Source organism: Diabrotica virgifera, chromosome 6 (genome assembly GCF_917563875.1).
Source record: "Diabrotica virgifera virgifera chromosome 6, PGI_DIABVI_V3a".
Lineage (NCBI taxonomy): Eukaryota > Metazoa > Arthropoda > Insecta > Coleoptera > Chrysomelidae > Diabrotica > Diabrotica virgifera.
This window is the reverse complement of record NC_065448.1, coordinates 249934623-249955751: the sequence shown is the minus strand read 5'-3', so window position 1 is coordinate 249955751 and position 21129 is coordinate 249934623. Positions and strand designations below refer to the sequence as shown.

At 31.9% G+C, this 21129-nt stretch overlaps 2 protein-coding genes across 9 annotated transcripts in view; both read left to right on the top strand.

The window, feature by feature from the left end:
- Positions 1 to 21129, top strand: part of LOC126886824 (protein transport protein Sec16B) — a 114759-nt gene that overhangs the window by 64121 nt on the left and 29509 nt on the right. For 6 of the 8 annotated variants that reach the window (XM_050653891.1, XM_050653892.1, XM_050653897.1 and 3 more), the window contains one exon: positions 4014 to 4043. The exons of 1 other annotated variant lie outside the window; for it this stretch is intronic. In XM_050653891.1, coding sequence (XP_050509848.1) covers positions 4014 to 4043 — 30 coding nt within the window. The remainder of the gene's footprint in view (positions 1 to 4013; positions 4044 to 21129) is intronic. One more of the 8 variants, XM_050653893.1, reaches the window with a different exon arrangement.
- LOC126886828 (uncharacterized) lies at positions 4053 to 17517 on the top strand. Its single transcript, XM_050653900.1, has one exon. It carries the CDS (start codon positions 4062 to 4064, stop codon positions 4872 to 4874), a length of 813 nt encoding a protein of 270 aa, XP_050509857.1. The 5' UTR covers positions 4053 to 4061; the 3' UTR covers positions 4875 to 17517.

The window sequence follows — 21129 nt, the reverse complement described above, 5'->3', positions numbered from 1 at the left end:
CACTCTCCGGACTGGAACCTGCCCACCAGTAACCATCAATCAAATAAAAATACCACAAAGTAATCAAGTCAAATATCTAGGGCTACACTTTGACAATAAACTCAACTGGAAACACCATATAACAAAGAAAAGAATGCAACTTGACCTAAAAACCAAAGAACTTTACTGGCTCATTGGAAGAAATTCCCATCTTTCAATAGAAAACAAATTGCTAATATATAAAGCAGTGATAAAGCCAATCTGGACTTATGGCATTGAACTGTGGGGCTGTGCTAGCAAATCCAATACTGTGATTATCCAGAGAGCGCAATCCAAGATACTTCGAGCAATAGTTAATGCACCATGGTATGTATCAAACCAAACTCTACACACAGATCTAAAAATTCCATATGTAACCGAAGTCATCCGAGAAAACAACAGAAAACACCACAACAAACTAGAAGACCATCCTAATCCACTACTTCATCCACTACTGCAACCTGTCCACAATAGAAGACTAAGAAGAAGCTGGCCCTCCGACCTAAGAGGTAACTGAGGAAACATCGCTGGATGTTTACCTCTCCACGTCACCACATTTACAATAATTTAATTTAATGTAAGACCAACAAATTGACTTATAGATGTTTGTTTTATATCTGATTGTCAATAAAGGGAGATAATAAAAAAAAAAAAAAAAAAAGTATCCAAATCATACAAGGGGATCATTGTTTAAATGATTTTAAAGTGGTCATTTTTGCAAAAAAATAATTTTTTTAATTGCTGAGGTCATTCAATTACTAATGAAGGTGTATAGGATTATTTTCTAAAAATTTGAAGGGCAAATCTTTCATATAAGACTTACCAAATTAAATTTGACCCCCTATTTATTTAAGTAATTATAAATAAAACTTTAAAAACATATTTGCAAAAAAATATTTTTAGCGTTTTAAATAAGCACTATAAAATATCTTATTTTACAGACTAAGTTGCACTATGTTACCAGTATTAAGCAAAAAAAAAATTGGTCAAAAAATATTTAATATTTTTTGAGATATTGAATTTGTTTATTAAATGTTACTATATTTTCAATTGCAAAAAACGCGGTTGTTTCCAAAGACCTATTTACCTGTATTAAATCTTATTATTTTTATTTTTATGTATATTTTCGATAAATGTATTGATAAATTCAAATTTCAATTAAACTTCCCCCTAAAATGGCATTTGAAAATTATTCAAATTTGTTTATAATTTGTTTTTTTAATAACGTCGCGGGGATTAAATATTTTGAAATGCCCTTTCGATAATTGAGTTCCTGGGAATTTTTCACTAATTAACAAATTTTTTTTGTCTTTTTTTCCTCTTCTTTTTTTTTTCTTGGAGTTATATCACTACGGGCCCTTTTAGGGTTAAGTTTCATTAAGCATGTCGACTCTCTAAGTTGTAGATTCTAGACCTAAAAATATAAAGGTTTAACTAAAATCTCTTTAATAAAATGTGGCTACTTATTGAGTTACAGGGTGTTTCATTTAAAAATTTAAAAATTATTGTTACTAAGTACTTTAAAACTATTTGACGTATCCTTATCATACTTGGCAGAAAGTGTGGGTACTATACAGTCTACTAAATTTTGATAAATAAAAGTTTCTAGCTACTACCAGAGGCGTACGACAGGGGATAGTGAATTATTGACCCTTCCCAAATTCTACGCCACTGAGGGAATTACTATTTTAGCGAAATTTTTTGATTCTCCAATACTTTCTATGTAAATAACATACTCTTTACTGGTAACGATTAAGTCATTAGTTTTCGAGATATTGGACGTTAAAAATGAAATGGCATACTTATTTTGATTTATTCATTCATTCATTTTAAACTTCCAATATCTCTCAAACTGATGACTTTATCGATACCAATAAAGTTATTTACATACAAAGTATTGGAGAATCGAAAAATTTCGCTAAAATAGTAATTCACTCAGTGGCGTAGAATTTGGGAAGGGTCAATCATTCACTATCCCCTGTTGTACGCCTCTGGCACTAGCTAGAAACGTTTATTAATCACAATTTAGTAGGGTGTATAATAGCCACACTTTCTGCCAAGTATGATAAGGATACGTCAAATAGTTTTAAAGTACTTGGTAACAATAATTTTTAAATTTTTAAATAAAACACACTGTAACTCAGTAAGTAGCCACATTTGATTTAAAAGATTTTAGTTAAATCTTAATATTTTTAGGTCTAGAATCTACAACTCAGAGATTCGACATTCTTAATAAAATTTAACCCTAAAAGGGCCCGTAGTAATATAACTCCAAGAAAAAAAAGAAGAAGAAAAAAACGACAAAAAAATTTTGTTAATTAGTAAAAAATTCCCAGGAAGGCAATTATCGAAACGGCATTTCAAAATACTTAATCCCCGCGATGTTATTAAAAAAACAAATTATAAACAAATTTGAATAATTTTCAAATGCCATTTTAGGTGGGAGTTTAATTTAAATTTGAATTTGTCAATACATTTATCGAAAACAAACATAAAAATAAAAATAATGAGATCTTAAGCAGGTGAATATTTCTTTGGCAACAACCGCATTTTTGCAGTTGAAAATATAATAACATTTAATAAACAAATTCAATATTTTAAAAAATATTAAATATTTTTTGACCAATTTTTTTTTATTCAATACTGGTAACATAGCGCAACTTCGTCTGTAAAATAAGATATTTTATAGTACTTATTTAAAACGCTAAAAATAATTTTTTGCAAATTTGTTTTTAAAGTTTTATATACAATTATTTAAATAAATAGGGGGTCAAATTTAATTCAGTAAATCTTATGTGAAAGATTTACCCTTTAATTTTCCAGGAAAAAATTCCATAGACCTTCATTAATAATTGAATTACCTCAGCAGTTTAAAAAGTATTTTTTTTGCAAAAATGACCCCTTTTTATTTATTTAAACAATGATCCCCTTGTGTGATTTGGATACTTTCTTGAAAATATGTTTTGTAGCCTGTAAAATTTGTTTTAACCTGTACGAATTTACATTTTTACTTTTTTTATTTTATTAGGCTATTCTAGATATTTAAAAAAATGCGTCTGCTGGTTTGTAGGGCAACGTATCGGTTTCGATAATAGATGAAAATTTTATAAACATTTTTTATGTTTTATGTTTACAAAAGTTTTTATGAATCATATTTCGTAATAAATGGTAGAGTCTTCTTCATGTAATAAGTTTCTTCATATTCTCACATATTTCACAAACATACTAATATGTTCATTTTCAGTAGGTATACATATATTATTAATCTTAATATCCTGTAATATTTTGATATATAAAATAATTGAAACAGAACTCCATAGTTTAGAAATTTATGAGACGAATTTATCACAAAAGCAGTACATATATACAAGTCTATTATATCTTATTTCAAAACGTTTACACAAAGCAATATTCTAGAGCTAATAACTGAAAATACAGTAATGAGCGCGCTAATAACCGGCAAAATGGCGCAAAAGGTGGAAAACACATTAAGTTGTGAGATAAAAAGAAATGAAACTAGTGGAGGTGGGAGATTTAGCGATAAAAACCTATAAATTTACATTCTACTTATTGTTTCCCACCTTTAGACGTATCGGACGAGTTTGGCAACTACCACTGTGACAGTGGCAGTTTTAGTTGACATACTCCTCTGATATGTACGTCTAAAAGTGGGAAACAATAAATATAATGTAAGTTTATAGGTTTTTATCGCTAAATGTCCCACCTCCACTAGTTTCATTTCTTTTTATCTCACAACTTGAAATGTTTTCCGTCTTTTGCGTTACTTTACCGGTTATTAGCGCGCTCATCACTGTGTAAGCGTTCTTTAGTAATCACAGATAAAAAAGATCCTGTTTTGTGATCTATTCTGACGAAAAATCTATTAATTAACAATGTCTGCCTTCAATACTTAATCTAAATATTACACACATTCACAACCTGCTTTGATTTGATCTAATTTGCTTTAATTTTCGATGCTTTCTTATGGGACGCAGCAGAAAGAGGTAGAGAAAGACATACCCGAAGTAAGTACACCACTATCTATGCAAGTGGCCTCATCTTTGCGCAAAAGACTAACAACTAACAATCAAATTCTATCCCCCGACGATGCCATCGAACTGAGAAAATTTAAAACCGATCGCAAAAGTAAAAGCAACCGGAGCTCCAAGCAGAGTAGCGCGGAATCTGTAACGTATGCTAAGAGCTCTTCCCGCGATAGTTCGGATCTAGAAATAGAGACTTATATTGGTAGGCGTAGACAAAAAAACGTGTCCTACCGCGATGAAGAAAAATCACAACTTATTTGTTACAAAGATAATACCAAAGTTATTACTATTAAAAACGATTCGAGACACACTAGGTATAACACTTTCGATATGAAATGCGACGACAGAAAAGGAAAACTAGTTAAATACAAATCTCTTGATATTCCTGATACTAAGACTGTAGTAAAATACTTAGAACCTAAGAGTAAAGTTTCAATATCTGCCGAAGACTTCACCTCAGACTATAAAGCAACAAAATTTGATAGGAAAAGATATAAACACGATATCATAACCGATACAGTAGATGCGTGGGCTAAAAAGGGCGGTAAATATATGTTTTCTAACCTAAAAAATTCGTTGTTTAAAAATAATGCAGAGAAAGAAAAAGACGTACTGTTTAAACCTTTAGTTTTTGGTGGTACTTATCCCATTGATTTTCCTACTTTCGAAAACAAATTGAATTCAAAGCAGCTGGAAGTTAAACTTAATAATAACAAAGTAAATAAACCTAAGAATGTTGACGTTTGTCAAAAACCGCAAATAAGAGAGTATGGTCCTGCTAGGACTTTTGATATTGATCAACCTATATAAGCTTGTTTAGAGGACACTGTAAATGCGAACAAAATGACACTTACATTCTATTTTTAAACAAAGTCAACTTTTCAATACCATTTTTATAATACAATTTGTCTAGCCTCAAAATAAGCCTTAGTTTCGGCGATTACCTCTTCATTGGTGCTAAATTTCTTTCCAAAGAGCATTCTCTTGAGCTCATCGAATAGGTGGTAGTCGCTGGGAGCCATATCTGGTGAATGTGTTGGCTGCGGAAGCAATTCAAAGCCCGTTTCATGAAATTTTGCCATCGTTTTCATTAATTTGTGACACGGTGCGTTGTCTTGATGAAATTGCACTTTCTTCTTCTTCAAATGGGACCGTTTTTTCGCGATTTTCGACCTTCAAACTCTTCAATAACGCAATGTAATAGTCGCTGTTAATGTTTTTTCCATCTTGTCAGTTTAACCTTGCCAGCCGACTGTCTTTCCACGCTTTGGAATCGGTTCATCACGTGCAGTCCACTCGGCCTACTGTCGATTGTACACTGTAACATTTCGACGCAAAAATTTGGTTCTATTACGATTGAACAGCTTTAGCTTCAAATACTTCTCAGAATCATGAATTCGTTGTTGTTTTTGATCGATTGTGAGCTCTCTCGGCACCCACTTTGCACAAAGCTTTCGCAAACCGAAATATTCATGAACAATATATCCAACACGTTTCTTTTGATATCTTGAGACGAGTCTCAGCTATCTAGAACAACTTCACTTTAAGTTCATCCAATATTACTTTGTGGACTTTTTTTGATATTTTCGTCTGTAACAGCCTCTTTGGGGAGCCACTGCGTGCATCGTCCTCAGTGCTCATTTCGCTTCGTTCAAACTTAGCAAATCACTTCTCAACGGTTGATTTTCCTGGTCCAGATTTTCCTGGACCAAGAAAATCAACCGAAAAATTTTTTGCGGTTGGGTCCAGATAATCTTTATCAAGCCAAGCCTTGGCTTCAACAAATTGTTTTTTCGCCAAAAAGCAATGCTAAGACACGAAATTCCTTTTTATCTATTTTTTTTAAACTAACTCAAGTTGCGTCAAATTTTATAGATTCTAATAAAGATAGCTTAAGGCCTTTATTTTGAATATGGAGAATTTTAAATTGGTCATTGGAAGAATGATTATGATCTAGAAATTAAAGTGCGCACCTAGAATCTGTTTTTCTATTATTCAAAGACATTTTGTGTTCTACTATACGTTTGTGAAAGGGTTTACCAGTTTGACCGATGTAAGTTTTTGGTCAATAGTAGATGTAAGAGTCATTTTGTTCAATGAAGTTAGATAAACATTGAACATTTTTTTTAGAATCTTTGTTTTTTGCGATGAGAGGGTCTTAAGAAAAGCAATTTATTGAACGTTAAACTAATGGTAATCTTTATATCTTTAAAAATAATAATGTACGTAACTATGTGATATTTTTGGTGATTACATAATATATTTAATTTTTATTCCAAAAAATTTTAAATTCTATTTCATACAATCATTTGTTTTATAAAACACGTATCAGGAAAAATTGTATATTTTTTACATTTAATGAAAATTTGTATTTGTAAATATAATTCCACACTTTACTGATATCATATTGATTGCAAGTTGATTTTCATTATATTCCGTCATTTGCAACAGTTTTCTGAGGTTTTTTTTTTATATTTTCGTTTTTGGTGCAGCGTTTACTTTATTGGTACGATAATTACCTCCAAACAGGACACTTTCCTGAGTACTGGAAGAAGTCAGATATGGTTTGGTTGCCAAAGAAAGACGGCTTGAAAAGGAAGGTCTTTGATTAATGTGTACTCCCATTGCTAACGTATGGAGCAGAAATATGGACCCTTACCAGAAACGTAATTAATTAAATACAAGTGGCACATATAGAAAAGGGGAGGTCAATGTTAAATATATCCCTCAGAGACAGAACCCATAAAAGGGTTCTTTGTATGTCTCTGAAAACAAAAAGAGTCAAAAACAACACTTATATTTTCTTCGTCCTTAAAATTATTATATACACTGCTCGTCAGAGAAAACGGGCACCCCAAAAAATGGGTCATTTTTGATGTCTCATATCTCCTAAACATGTTGTCCGATTTAAGTAATTTTTGAAGTTATACTTCTTTAGGCGCGATTGAGATTGAGGGTGAATTTATATTGATCTGCGCGCATGCGCACACCGACAGTATGGTATTAGTCGTTATACGGGCTCTGATTGGGTGTTGAAATGATCTGTCATTAATAAATAATTGTTCAATATGAAGGTAAACAAATGTATAATATATTAGTTTTATTGTTGTGAGCACAGAAACAAAAAAGTTTATAATTGTAGTGACATTTAAATAGTTTTTAAAAGCAACAGGTACGTAATAATTGTAAATGTTTCATAGGTACCTACCTATTTGAACCTACCAAAATACATAGTATGTAATATTTTTATTTACATAATTTGATTACCATCAAAATTTCTATCAATGTTCACCTAATATATTGTTTTCTTACTCTATGTTTTGTTTTATTTTTTCAATTCTAAATCCTTTCAATTCAAAATCAAAATAATTTAATTTAATTCAAAAATGTCAAAAGCTTAATCCGTTTAGTTAGTCGATCTTCGCACATAATGACACATTGCCTCCGTGGCGAAGCATTTAAGGCGGTTCGAATCCCAATAAAAACTGTTGTTTTTTTATTTTTTTATACATTTTATGATTGTAAGTATATTTATTATATAATTTTATTTTCAGAAAATACGTATTTAGTTAAAAAAATTTCCGACATTTAATGTTCAGAAATCATTTGTGGCATTTTTAATGTGTTTGTGTGTGTTTTATTCTTTTATTATTTTAATTTTTGGCACTGTTTTAATAAAAATATTTAAGAAGTAGTAAGTATAAATTAGTTTAATATTTAAATAAAATATAAATAAAAAGTATATTAATTTCGTTTAAATCATATAATAGAAGTATAACTTCTTACGTGCGTACAAAGTACACACACACATTCTTTTTTAAATGTGTTATAGCCTTATTTTGTAACAATATCTCTGTAATAATATTGTTGCTAAACAGGTAAATTTTCATTGTATAACAGGTGTACGAATCAAACTGTGTTTTTTTCTCAAAGTTCGCGACACCCTGTGGAATATTCTAGCATTTATAAAATAATGAAATTAAAACCCAACTATAGCCTCAGGTTTTATAACGTTTTGTTTTTTGATTCAGTCGCTTATGTTGGATAATACAAAAGTTCATTATTGGTCATTATTTTTTCATTCAGAATTACCCCTTAAAGTTTTTCGCACTTATTTAGAAACACCCTGTACTGATGAAGAACATGGCTAGTTGTTAAAGTACCTAACTTTTGTATTATCCAACATAAGCGAATGAATAAAAAAAACAGAATGTTAAGAAAACCTGAGGCTATAGTTGGGTTTTGATTTCAGTATTTTATAAATGCTGGACAACTTCACAGGGTGTTGCGAATTTTGAGAAAAAAAACACAATTTGATTCGTATACCCGGTATACAATGAAAATTTACCTGTTTAGCAACAATATTGTTACAGAATAAGGCTATAACATATTAAAAAATTACTTAAATCGGACAACAGGTTTAGGAGATACGAGACATCAAAAATTACCCATTTTTTGGGGTTCCCGTTTTCTCCGACTCGCAGTGTATTTTGACATCTGACCTAACTTTTTTCGCTTTTCATTACTGCTACTAGTTATTAAAAGTAGTATTATTAAAAAAAAATTGGAAAACTAATCGCCTCAGAAAACTGGCAAAGCAGAATGACTTAAGATCAAATAATCGAAATCGAAAACATCTATTTAAATCCTTGTAGCTCTTATAGCATTTCTTTCAAAATTTTACAACTACCTACTTATAGTAAATTCTAATTGGTAACACGTCATAAAGATAATATTTGTTTTTCTGTTACCAGATTCGAGACCATCAGAAATTAGTTATAAACGATATTACCAAAGAGTTTACATTTCCTTGGCTTATCTATATGGTTTCATTCAGGTATCCTGTGGATCTATTTATTCTAATCACTTGAGTCACTTCTGTTTTGAGATTTTGACAGCTAGACAGTGTGATGCCCAGACATTTAAACTCTATCATATCTGTCTCTTCACCTTCAGTTTACATCTTAGTAGATTTGGTGAACTATTCCATCCGAGTCGTGCTAATTTAATAAATTTCACAATGTCAACATCCTAAAAAATTCTTTTTCTTTCTTCTTCTTTAGCAGCCTCTTCTAGTCCAGGCTTGAACATAGGCCTCCCCTTGTGGTTTCCATATTTGCTTGTCTTGAGCTATCTGGTGCTAGTATCTTCCTGCCTTTTCTTCTTCTTCCATCTTTTTTGCGGTCTTCCTATGCCTCGTGATCTTGGTCGACATTGTCTTATTCTTTTTCGCCACTACTCTTTCTCTTACCACATGTCCTGCCCATTTCCATTTAGATTTTGTGATAGCTTACAGTCGGAAAAATGAAAAAATACCCATGAACGATCACATCAATCACTTATTTTGTATTTGCTGTATTTTTCTGTAACAAACGTTTTGTTATTTATACGTTGTGAGCTCGTAGGTAGAGGGGATAATTAAAAATTCGCGAGCGCCAGTAGTGACAAGTTTGTAAACCTTTACTGGAAATTTGCTTTTCGACGTTCTGCATTAAGAGTTGCATATTATAGCTTTTAAATGTCTCACGAAAGTTGTTGTATTAAAGAGTGTCGAAATACTGGTTACAATAGTAACTGTGTATTCTACAACTTTCCTGTCGCTAAGCATAAGGTGATTCACCGACAAAAATGGATTGATGCAATTAGAAAAAAGTAAGTAAACACAATTTTAATTTTAAAACGGTAGAAAAATTTGGTCTTTCTTGACGGTCCAGTTAGCTGGGGCGCAGTCGATCGACAAGTTTAGTGGATTTGCGATTTGTGGTCGCTGGTTCGAGCCTCAGCTAGGTCATGAAATTTATAAAAGGCCAACGCCGTAGTATAAAACTCGATAGAGTCTACGGCTTGGTCTGGATAAACTGGCGTCGGATCGGTCTATGGAGGAGCGGTACGGTAAGAGATAAGGGCTTGCGGCTTGGTGATACTCCTTCATAGATCCCTACCGAAGGGCGTTGACGCCTAAGAACGGTGTATACATACAGAAAAATTTGAGCTAAAGAATCAGTTAGCATACTTTCGAATTTTGACGGTTTCAATTTTACAATCCAATCCTGAAACAAAATTTGAATGCGTGAAGATAACGCCCAATCACAGCAAACGTAGGATGCCGTTAACTGTCATTCATAAGTTAATATTTATGAAGTATTATACTATAATTATATTAAATTATTATACTTTTTTGCAGAATAAATTTTTTCTAATATTAGTTGTCAACATAAACGTCAAAGCGATAAGCAAAATCTTAAAAATAATCACAATGAATAATAAATTCTGTACTTACTGCTATTAATTATCGATTACAATCCAATTACTTCTTTACGTTGTAAATATTACACGGTAAGAATTAAATAATAAGTTTGAAACAACTATTATTTGCTTTTCTACTGCCCTCTTTAAAATTCCAGCCGAAATAGGAACACTAGTGAACCGTTAGATGGCGATAGTAGCCATACCAGCGAAACTCACAGAGTATAGGCAACACTTTTTCTTTCCAGAAAATTTCCGGTAAAAGTTATACTAGTAATCCTGTAGGTAGGTGGCGATACCAGCGAAGCTCGGAGCGGATAGAAAAAGACAGCAAATACAAAATAAGTGATTGATGTGATCGTTCATGGGTATTCTTTCATTTTTCCGACTGTATACGCTCTGAGCTTCGCTGGTGTCGCTCCTAGCGGTTACTAATTCAACTTTTACCGGTAATTTTTAAATTTATTATTTAATTGTTATCGCTTAATATTTACAACGCAAAAAAGTAATTAAATTGTAATCGATTTTTTTAAGATTTTTCTAATCATTTTGACGTTCTATTGATAAAATATCAATTTCTTACTTCGGATACTTTGACAATAATCGTGTAGATGGCGCTAAGATTATAATAGATTATAATTAGATATTACGGAACATTAAAAAAACTTAAATTCAGTATTTAAAACGTAAGTATATTTAGGTAAAAATATATACCACAGCTTTGACCAACTAATATTGTTTATAATTAATGTTTTTAATTTTAATTTTAAATCAATCACTTTGACATTTATGTCAAATTTCCGGTAAACGTTTACAAACTTGTCACTACTGGCGTTCGCGAATTTGTAAATATCCCCTCTACGTACGAGCTCACAGCGTATATATCTTTTTCTTTGCTTTGACATATGTCAAAATCTTTTCGTTTTAAATTAATAGGATTTTTGGATCTTTTACAATAAAGATTAGTTTACCCGCTGCTGTCCAAGTTATTAATATTATTCTGGTTATTTCTGCAGTTTAATTTTCTTTTTCTTGTTTTATTTTATGTCCAAATTACACATATAGACGAAGCAACGAAGCAATAAACCTAAGAATTTTGTGCAGTAAGATGAATCGTCATGCAACTTTTTGCATTCGATTCGTGAGAGAGTCAGGCAATTTTGTGAACTAAATTGATCTCCGGCAAACATTTTTGTGCATGAGAAAAAGCATCTTCAAAGCATCTCGAAGAGATGGAAAATAAAAAATTTAGGACTCAGAAAATATTGACGGAAATGAGTTTAATTTTTATACTTGGGAGTTTTGGAGGTCACTGAACACGAATTTCATGACGGCGATGGTCTCCGAGGTACCTGGTGCCCAGGGTGGAATTCGTCGCCTGGGACGACCGAATAATTCGCGGGACGATCGAATAATTCGCGAAATGAAGATTGGATCGAAAAATTGAAAAATACGTGTTAAATATTTTTCAAAAATCTATCGAATGACACTAAACACGACCACCCCACTCCACCCCCTGGAGGTGGGATGGGGGTAACTTTAAAATCTTAAATAGAAACCCCATTTGTTATTGCAGATTTGGATTGCTTACGTAAAAGTAAGCAACTCTTATTCGAAACATTTTTAGAATTGTAGATAGATGGCGCTATAATCGGAAAAAACGATTTTTTTCGTGATACCATAGGTAAATTATAGAAACGGTCTAATATCTCGAGAAATATTATCTCCAAATAAAAAACCAAAAATACGTCTTTTATATTTTTTAAGAACCTATCGAATAACATAAAACACGACCCTCCACTCCACCCCCTGGAGGTGGGGTGGGGTGTAACTTTAAAATCTTAAATAGGAGCCTTCATTTTTTATCGCAGATTTGGATTCCTTACGTAAAAATAAGTAACTTTTATTCGAGACATTTTTTCGAATTATGGATAGATGGCGCTATAATCGGAAAAACACTATTTATTAGCGCCATCTATTAACAATTGTAAAAAATGTTTCGAATAAATATTACTTATTTTTTCATGAGGAATCCAAATCTGCAATAAAACATGGGGATTCCTATTTAAGATTTTAAAGTTAAGCCCCACTCCACCTCCAGGGGGTGGAGTGGAGAGTAGTGTTTGATGTTATTCGATAGGTTCTTGAAAAATATTAAATACTTATTTGGAAGTGTATTTCTCCAGATATAAGACCGTTTCTATAATTTACGTATGGTATCACGATAAATCGGTTTTTTCCGATTATAGCGCCATCTATCTACAACTCGAAAAAAAATTCTCGAATAAAAGTTGCGTATTTTTACGTAAGCAATCCAAATCTGTAATGGCAAATGGGCGTTTCCGTTTAAGACTTTAAAGTTACCCCCACCCCACCTCCAGGGAATGGAGTGGGGGGTCGTCTTTAGTGTCATTCGATAGATTTTTAAAAAATATTTCAGTTTTTCGATCCAATGTTCATTTCGTGAATTATATTCGATTGATATTCGATCGTCCCGCGAATTATTCGATCGTCCAAGGCAACGAGCTCCACCCTGGGCACCAGGTACCTCGGAGACCATCGCCGTCATGAAATTTGTGTTCACTGACCTCCAAAACCCCCAAATCTAAAAATTAAACTCATTTCCGTCAATATTTCCTGAGTTCTAAATTTTTCATTTTCCATCTCTTCGAGATGCACTTTGAAAATGCATTTTCTCACGCACAAAATTTTTTGCCGGAGATCAATTTAGTTCACAAAATTGCCTGACACTCTTATGAATCGAATGCAAAAAGTAGCATGACGATTCATCTTACTGCACAAAATTCCTAGGTTTTGGGCTTTTTAGTGCTTCGTTGCTTCGTCTAATATTCTTCTACATTTTCAATCTTTCTGTCGTCAAGAGTGATATCTACTTCTTAACTTAGTTTTCTCAATGTTCATTTTTAGTCCTAGTCTCTCTATAACAAACTTCTATACAACTCAAAGAAGTAACGCCTACCCACAATACTTTCTTGTTCACTCTTCCTTATTATTCGTTTGATGCTTAAACTCTCTTTGGTCAGGTCTTTTATATATTAATGAAGTTTTTGATGCGACTTATTTTTAGTGTGTATTTCATATATTTATTTCTATAAAGTGTCAGATATCAACATTTTAGGGAAACTTTTCCATTTGGCAGATATTGAATATTTTACTGTACTTATTTATAAATGGTGCCAAGGTATTAAAAATATTTATTTTTCTACAAATACAACCATAAAAGTACTATCCGTTCAAAAAACGTTTTTAACTACGTTATTCTTTCGCATACTTCATGATTCAATTAGAATATTTTTTTCTTAAAATAAGTCTTAATAGTTTACTTAAGTGCTTTATCAGTGTCTTTGGATAAAAAATAACCCCATTTTGATTGATCTCTAAAGACGTGTACTTTTTTAAAAAATTAATGCACCCACCCTCTCAAAAATTATGTTGTGGGACTTGTCTAAATGTTATACACTTAGTAAAGAGTGCAGCGTTAATAGATAATTTGGCTAAAGTCCCTGAAACGGGGTCGATATTTTAATCCGCTTAAAACCCTAAAAGGAATGCGCCGAACTCAGAACATCTAGAAATGTTCGATATTCGAAGGCGCTGTTGCCAAATCTACGGAATGAAAATAAATGTTTTTTTTTATTACTAATTGAATATTTATTATCGTAAATTTATTTTAAATATGGTATAATAATTACACGACATGTTAATAGACGATTAGAAGTCATACTCAAACCAAGATACAGTATAAATATAAATTAGGAGGGGAGGAATATTCCCGAATATACTCTGTTCCGTTTTGTTCGCAGAAGCAAACAGATCAGATGCATATCAATGGCAGCTATGTACGCCATTGCTCCCGCTTGGCGGCGCTAGTATAATTGGGGGTCAACGTTTTGACAATTCGTGAAGTTTGTATATGGTGTTTTTGTTTACGATTTAGTAAATAATAAATTATGACAGAAAAATAAGGATCTTGGACTGTTTTTACGTTGAAAAACGAATAAAGTGAAGGAATGCGAGAGTTACTGGAAAAAGGAAGCCCTTTAACAGCCTCTACTGTTTATATAGCCATCTATTTCCTAACTGCCCTGTCCCAGTTTCTTAGTCTCTTGTTGCCACAAGATTAAATTTATATTTTTTGGCTTCGTTTACTAGATGCTTCAGTTTTCCTTCTGGAATGATTCTCTTATATGCCACGTCGCTATTTTAACTAGTTCTTCTTTATTGCCATTATCTCGTTTATTATTTTTCGATTCTTGTTTCCGTTTTCTTTGCCGGGTCATCTTTTGTTGGGTCTACTAATACTGCATTCAATTTTAGTTTTTTGCAATGTCTTCCTCTATTCTTTCCAGCTGCTCCTTTTTTTATTCCATTTCCATAATTCATTGTTTATTGTCAGTCTTTGGTATCCTGTTTTTGTGCTATTTCCTTTGATTTTCTCTTCCTTAGCAATTCTTATTTTGGCCATTATTTCTCTATCCGTCTTTCGTCGGATCATCATTTATGTATATTCTTTCTCTCAGTTGCTTGGGGCTCATCTTATTTTGCATTACTTTGGTCTTTTCTGTCTTGCTATCCATCTCTACCAAATATATTTTGTCTCCCAGCTTTCTTGCTTCATTAACGTTTACTTTTACTCGCATTTCCTTTTTTATGAATTTTTCTACCTCATTCCCTAGCAAGAGTGGTTGATCGGTGTCAATCTGCAATCCTTGAATTACAATATTTTTCCTTCTTCCCTTTCTTTCTAATTTTTGTACTCTTTCGTTGGATATCTTTAATTCATTTCGTAATTGATTAATATCTTGAAGCGCCTTTTCATTAATTAGTTTCAGTTCTTCCATTTTTTTTCGATATTCTTTTTGCTGGAATGCGAGAGTTACTGGAAAAAGGAAGCCCTTATCGAATGGTAAGCTATATTAATCATCGTCTTAATATTTTATTTCTATAGCTCAGACCAAAATAAAAATATTTATGTTGATCTAAGTTTTATAGTGAAGTATTCGATTTTTTACAGTCGAATCCAGGGGCTACGTAATATGATTTAGCAAAATGTTTATTGCGGATACGTGCATTTATTTTCAGAAGATATTTATCCCTTCTTATTGCTACAATCCACTTTTTTATCATCAGAATATCTTTGGGAAACCTGTATCCTGATATTTTCAATAAACACAAAGGCACAGCACAACATCGAGGCATTTTATTTTCTCAAATTAAATTCACACAGCGAAACAAATATGCAATATTTACTTAAAATATATTGATTTGAATAGTTGACGTAAGTTGACGTGATTGGTACACAAGCGCCATCTACGTTGAGCTTTCCAGATTAGCTGCCATTACACTGGTGTAGGACTTATAATCCGGTACCGTTACATTCGTATCATCTCTCTCATGAATTTAAACACATATTCTTCCACTTTTTAGTCGGCAAAACAATGATTTGCCATTGTCAGTTGGTCATATGAATATATGTTTAATATTGCCACATGCTAAAAGTATTCCTAAATATTATTCATCGTAGAATATATAAAAAGTTAGAACAAGACATTGGACAAACTCAGATCGGATTTAGAAATGCTCAAGGAACTTAAGAAGCATTATATGCAGTAAATGTGCTAATACAGAGATGTTTAGACGTAAACCAGGATATCTATGTCTGCTTCCTAGATTATAACAAGGCATTCGATACAATAAAACATAATCCGTTAATAAAACTACTGAGAACAAAGAACATCGACACACGGGATATAAGAATAATAATAGTCATGGATCCCGCGTACCGATAAAAAGTTTATTAATAGTAAGCTGAAAATTTGTTTATAGCTTAAAGGTGTCTAGTCGGACAAACTTTGGTGTAAGGGAATACTGGAACAGGGGAAGGTTTAATTGCGGAACGTGATAAACGTGTCATCCTGACAAGTTTATGATTGTGAAAAAATAGCAGGTTATTTTTAAGTTTATTCAATAGTCAACGTTATTTATAATATATGAAAAAATGTTTGTCCGACAAAAATATTGGGCATTTTAACAAGTCCGACACGTAGAACATGTCAAATGACAGGAATTATGTTAGTGATAAATAGCTGGTGATATTTAAAATAAATTTACGATAATGAATTTTCAATTAATACTAGAAAGAACCAAATTTATTTTCAATCCGTAGATTTGGCAACAGCGCCTTCGAATATGAGCATCAATACCGGTTCCGAGTTGGCGCATGCAACCTCTTTGGGTTTTAAGCGGATTAAAATCTCGACCCCGTTTCAGGGACTTTATCCGATAATTTTAATTTGGTTTTTTAATCAAACCGCCTGATTGTTGTTAATGTTATTGTTAAATGTTGACACTTGTGGAGGAAATGATTATATAACGAGAAAATATTGAAGGGTTTCAGTATTCACTTTTTGAAAATTTATGGTGTAGAAAATTCAGCGGAAATTCAGAATCTAAGGGCTCCCGCTCCGATTTTTGCGATCTTTTCTGACCATTTGCGAACATGTTAAACATATATGCACTTTTATCCATAAACTTCGATTAACTGGCGATGAATGTCAATAGGTGACATCCATTTTGCATTTAAAAAACATATCACAGAATGAATTTCACATTGACGGTAATAGCGACCGGGACCTCCATCTTCGAAGGCTGCTAGGCCGGCACTGAGCAATGCATTGATGAGAAACTAGTGGGGTAAGAGAGAGGAAGAGTTGACGTGTAAGCAATGTCGCCAGATTTTCCCAGCACAGTTTTATATACAGAAAAATATTTAAAATCAAAATTGCATCATTCTTACAGTAAATTTTACGATATTTTCTCGTTACATATAATAAAATACATTAATAGAACTAAATGTTGTGTACCATAGTTTGTAGAGTAGATATTGTTAAGGGGTTTATGGTATCGAGGGGAAGAATTCTTTATTTTTTGTGCGATTTTACAGCTTGTAACTTTTTTATGTTCAATAAAAGTGTGGCAAATCATATTTTGGCGTTTTAAATTTTTCCTGCATTCATGCTACAAGAAACTTATGCAACGTTTGTCTTCACAATTTCTTTAACCTATATACATGGTTAAAATAATGTGGACGATAAAGATAAGACATGTTTTAATGAAGAGAATAATAATTTTATTGCTACAAACAACTACTAAGCAAAAAGTACTAAACAAAGGTTTTCATTTTGAACAGCATTGACAGAAAGATAACTTAGACTGAACATCAATATTTGTATCGTTTTTATAGATATTTGTATTGATGTTCTGAAGCTATTTCCTTGTGGCATTTTTATAATTAAGTATTTTCTATGGGAAATAAGCCACAATTTTACTAAAAAATGAATGTATTAACGTTTCGAAGCCCAAATCGGGTTTCGTTGTCAAAATACAAAATACTATTGATTTGGGCTTCGAAACGTTAATACATTAATTTTTTAGTAAAGTTGTGGCTTATTTCCCATAGAAAATACTTAATTTGTATTGATATTGATAAGTGACATGATTAATAACAGACTAAAAGCAATGTAAGACAAAATAATGTAATTATTTGTAAAGCTAAACTTTTTTACCTTTCTTTGCTTATATTATTTGTAACATACAGGTTTCTGTCGCTTCAGGACAATATATTATAGACTAGTAAGTCTATCATTAATTCCATTTAAATTAAATATTGTCGATACCCTTTCTGATCTACTATGTTTTTAAAAAATTTCTCAAGAGCTTTTCTCCACTATTGCATTCCCTGTTTTAATTATCTTTTAATATTTTCTACTAACACCACACAACCATCATGAAACGTCAGAGAATGTTATTTTTGAAATTGCGCTATTAAGTATCTGATCCAATACTAATGCAATATAATATACAAAAACTTTGTACAAATATCTTCCTTTTTCCCTTCTAAAATAAAAAGTATATTTGTTTGAGTTAATCCTATCAAGCTAAACAAGACAGTCGACGTACAGAAATGTCAAAAGCAAAAAAAGGACAAAATATCTTAGTCGGAAATATCATTTTGTAAACCTGGTGGTATTGTAAATTAAATTAAAATAATTGTATGGTATAAAACCAAAATATTTATATCTTATATATATGGTCTGGATCCCGCGTACCAAAAAAAGTTTATTAATAGCAGCTAAAAATTTCTTAATAGCTTAACGGTGTCTAGTCGGACAAACTTTGATGTACGGGAACACTGGAACAGGGGAAGTTTTATTTATGGAACAGGTTACAGGTTTAGATCGTCAGCCTGCGAAAACTTCCCATGTATTTTGTCGAACAGAACTTCCAATTAATGTGTTACCCTTTCATTAAACTCTCATGCAAAAATCAGACTGCTATTTACCACCAATATAATTCCTGTCATTTGACATGTACCTAAAAAGCTAGGGGGGATCAGCTTACTCTTAATCAACTTTTTTTTGGTACGCGAGATCCAGCCCTATGAAAACACCTTTGTTACTTGTACTGTAGGTTTGAAAATGTAGGGGCTATCGTTGCTATCAATTGCCATAGCTTTAAGTGTTCACGTAAATTTATTGAGTTGGTAGAATAGATATTGATTTTGGGTATAATCAATATTGTCCTAATTAAATAAATTGAACATATCGTATTAAAATGGAATATTCAGTTTTTACTCAAAATTGTACCTATCATTTTATTAATATCTAAATAATGAATAAAGGTGATGACTACTATAGTTTGACTACTTTTAAATTTTTTAGTATAGTGCTAGATACATATTACTTTCTTTGTATATCCTATTATATTAAGTATAATTTCTATATGCTCAGAAGTTTTAGTATAAATAAACAATAGAAAATAATACAATTGTTGTTTTTATTATAAGATGTTATAGTTATCAATAATATCCAGTTTTTCCATTGAGCCCATAAGCATATAGCCCAATAAATGACCGTTTTGGAGTGTAATTTCCAGGAGCAACTTCCGAATTGCATAAAAATTTGGATTTAGGTTCTACTTACCCTCCACTTCAAAGTTGAATTCGTGCCGTTGGTTGCTTTTACTTGGGGGGTGACATTTAACCCTTCTCGGGGGGTGAAAAATGCGTGTTTAAAATAAGGCCAGAAATGGATAAATTGACTTATTTTAAGCACCTTTTGTTCTATAAAGTTTTTTACGTAAGTCAATACTTTTCGAGTTATTCGCGATTTAAAATGTTGATTTTTCGACAAAAAAACTACGTTTTCAGACCGGTTTTCCCAAATAACTCAAAAAGTAAATATTTTATCGAAAAAAATATTTTTAGCAAAAGTGTAGCCTATAAAAAAACGAAAAAAATGGTGTACCAGTACAGTCTACAAATTGAGTAGAAGCAAAGTTGTAGCTCATGAAAAATACGTTCTTTTAAAAAAAAAGAAGCGTTTTTCGGGAAAACCTTATTAACATTTTTAAAGTATCGAAGAAAGCTTATTATTTGTTTTTACAAAAGTTTACAGCATCAAAAATAAACGAGTTACACTAAAAAAAAGTTGGCCCCTTTTTTTTGGTAAAAAAAATCGTGAAAACCTCCCTCTATTTAGCACCCTAAATGAAATTAATCGTTTGATTTTACCATCTATTTTAACTGTATATGTATTGTTTATATGATCTGTAAGTTTGATTGGTTTGAAGTGCTTATTTTTGAAAACATTTGGTTCTATAGTAAAAAAAATTTTTCTAAAAATTTTTGAAAAATTTCATTTTTTCAAAATAACTTAAAAGTATTAGTGATAAGAAAAATCTTAAAGAGTACAAAAATTAGGTTTTGCTATTATAAATATGCTAGTTTCATTTTGTTTGTCCGTAAGACAAAAATTGGTTAAGATATGGCTTCAAAATTTGCATACACTCGTAATTAGTTACCCATCCAAGCTTTCTCAATTATAACCCTTTCAAAAATAAACACTTTAAACCGGTGAGACTGACAGATCATATAAAAAATAGATAGGTAAGTAAATTGTTTGTAAAGTGGTAGCGATTAATTTCATTTGGAGACCTAAACACGGCGAGATTTTCATGATTTTTAACAAAAAAAAGAGGGCCAACTTTATTTTGAGTGTAACTCGCTTATTTTTAATGCTAAAACTTTTGTTAACAATTAAAACAAAGCTTTTTAAAAAACACCTTAAAAAAGTTTAAATGGGGTTTTCCCGAAAAGTGCTTAATTTTTCGGTGATTTCACCTTGAAATATTCGATTTGGAATTAGACGAATAAGAACGTATTTTTAATGAGCTACAACTTTGTTTTTATTTGATTGATAGACTTTACTGATACACCATTTTTTTGTGTTTTTTTATAAGCTACACTTTTGCTAAGGATATTTTTTTCGATAAAATATTTACTTTTTGAGTTATTTGCGAAAAACCGTCTGAAAACGTAGTTTTTTTGTCGAAAAATCAACATTTTCAATGGCAAATAACTCGAAAAGTATTGACTTACGTAAAAAACTCTATAGAACATAACTTGCTTAAAATCAGTCAATTTATTCATTTCCTGTCGTATCTTGAACGTATGTTTTTTCACCCCCGAGAAGGGACGACTGTCACCCCCCAAGTAAAAGCAACCAACGGCACGAATTCAACTTTGAAGTGGAGGGTAAGTAGAACCTAAATCCAATTTTTTATGCAATTCGGAGTTGCCCCTGGAAATTACACGGTATCGCCGAATTTCCCGTTCATTTACTGGGCTAATATCCTTACACTCAGTGACACTGTTATCAAAAAAGAAGGCCCCCTAGACTTGTTAACAAAAATACTGACTGGAAAAGTTTCCAAATAGACCTTGAAGATAAGATTAACC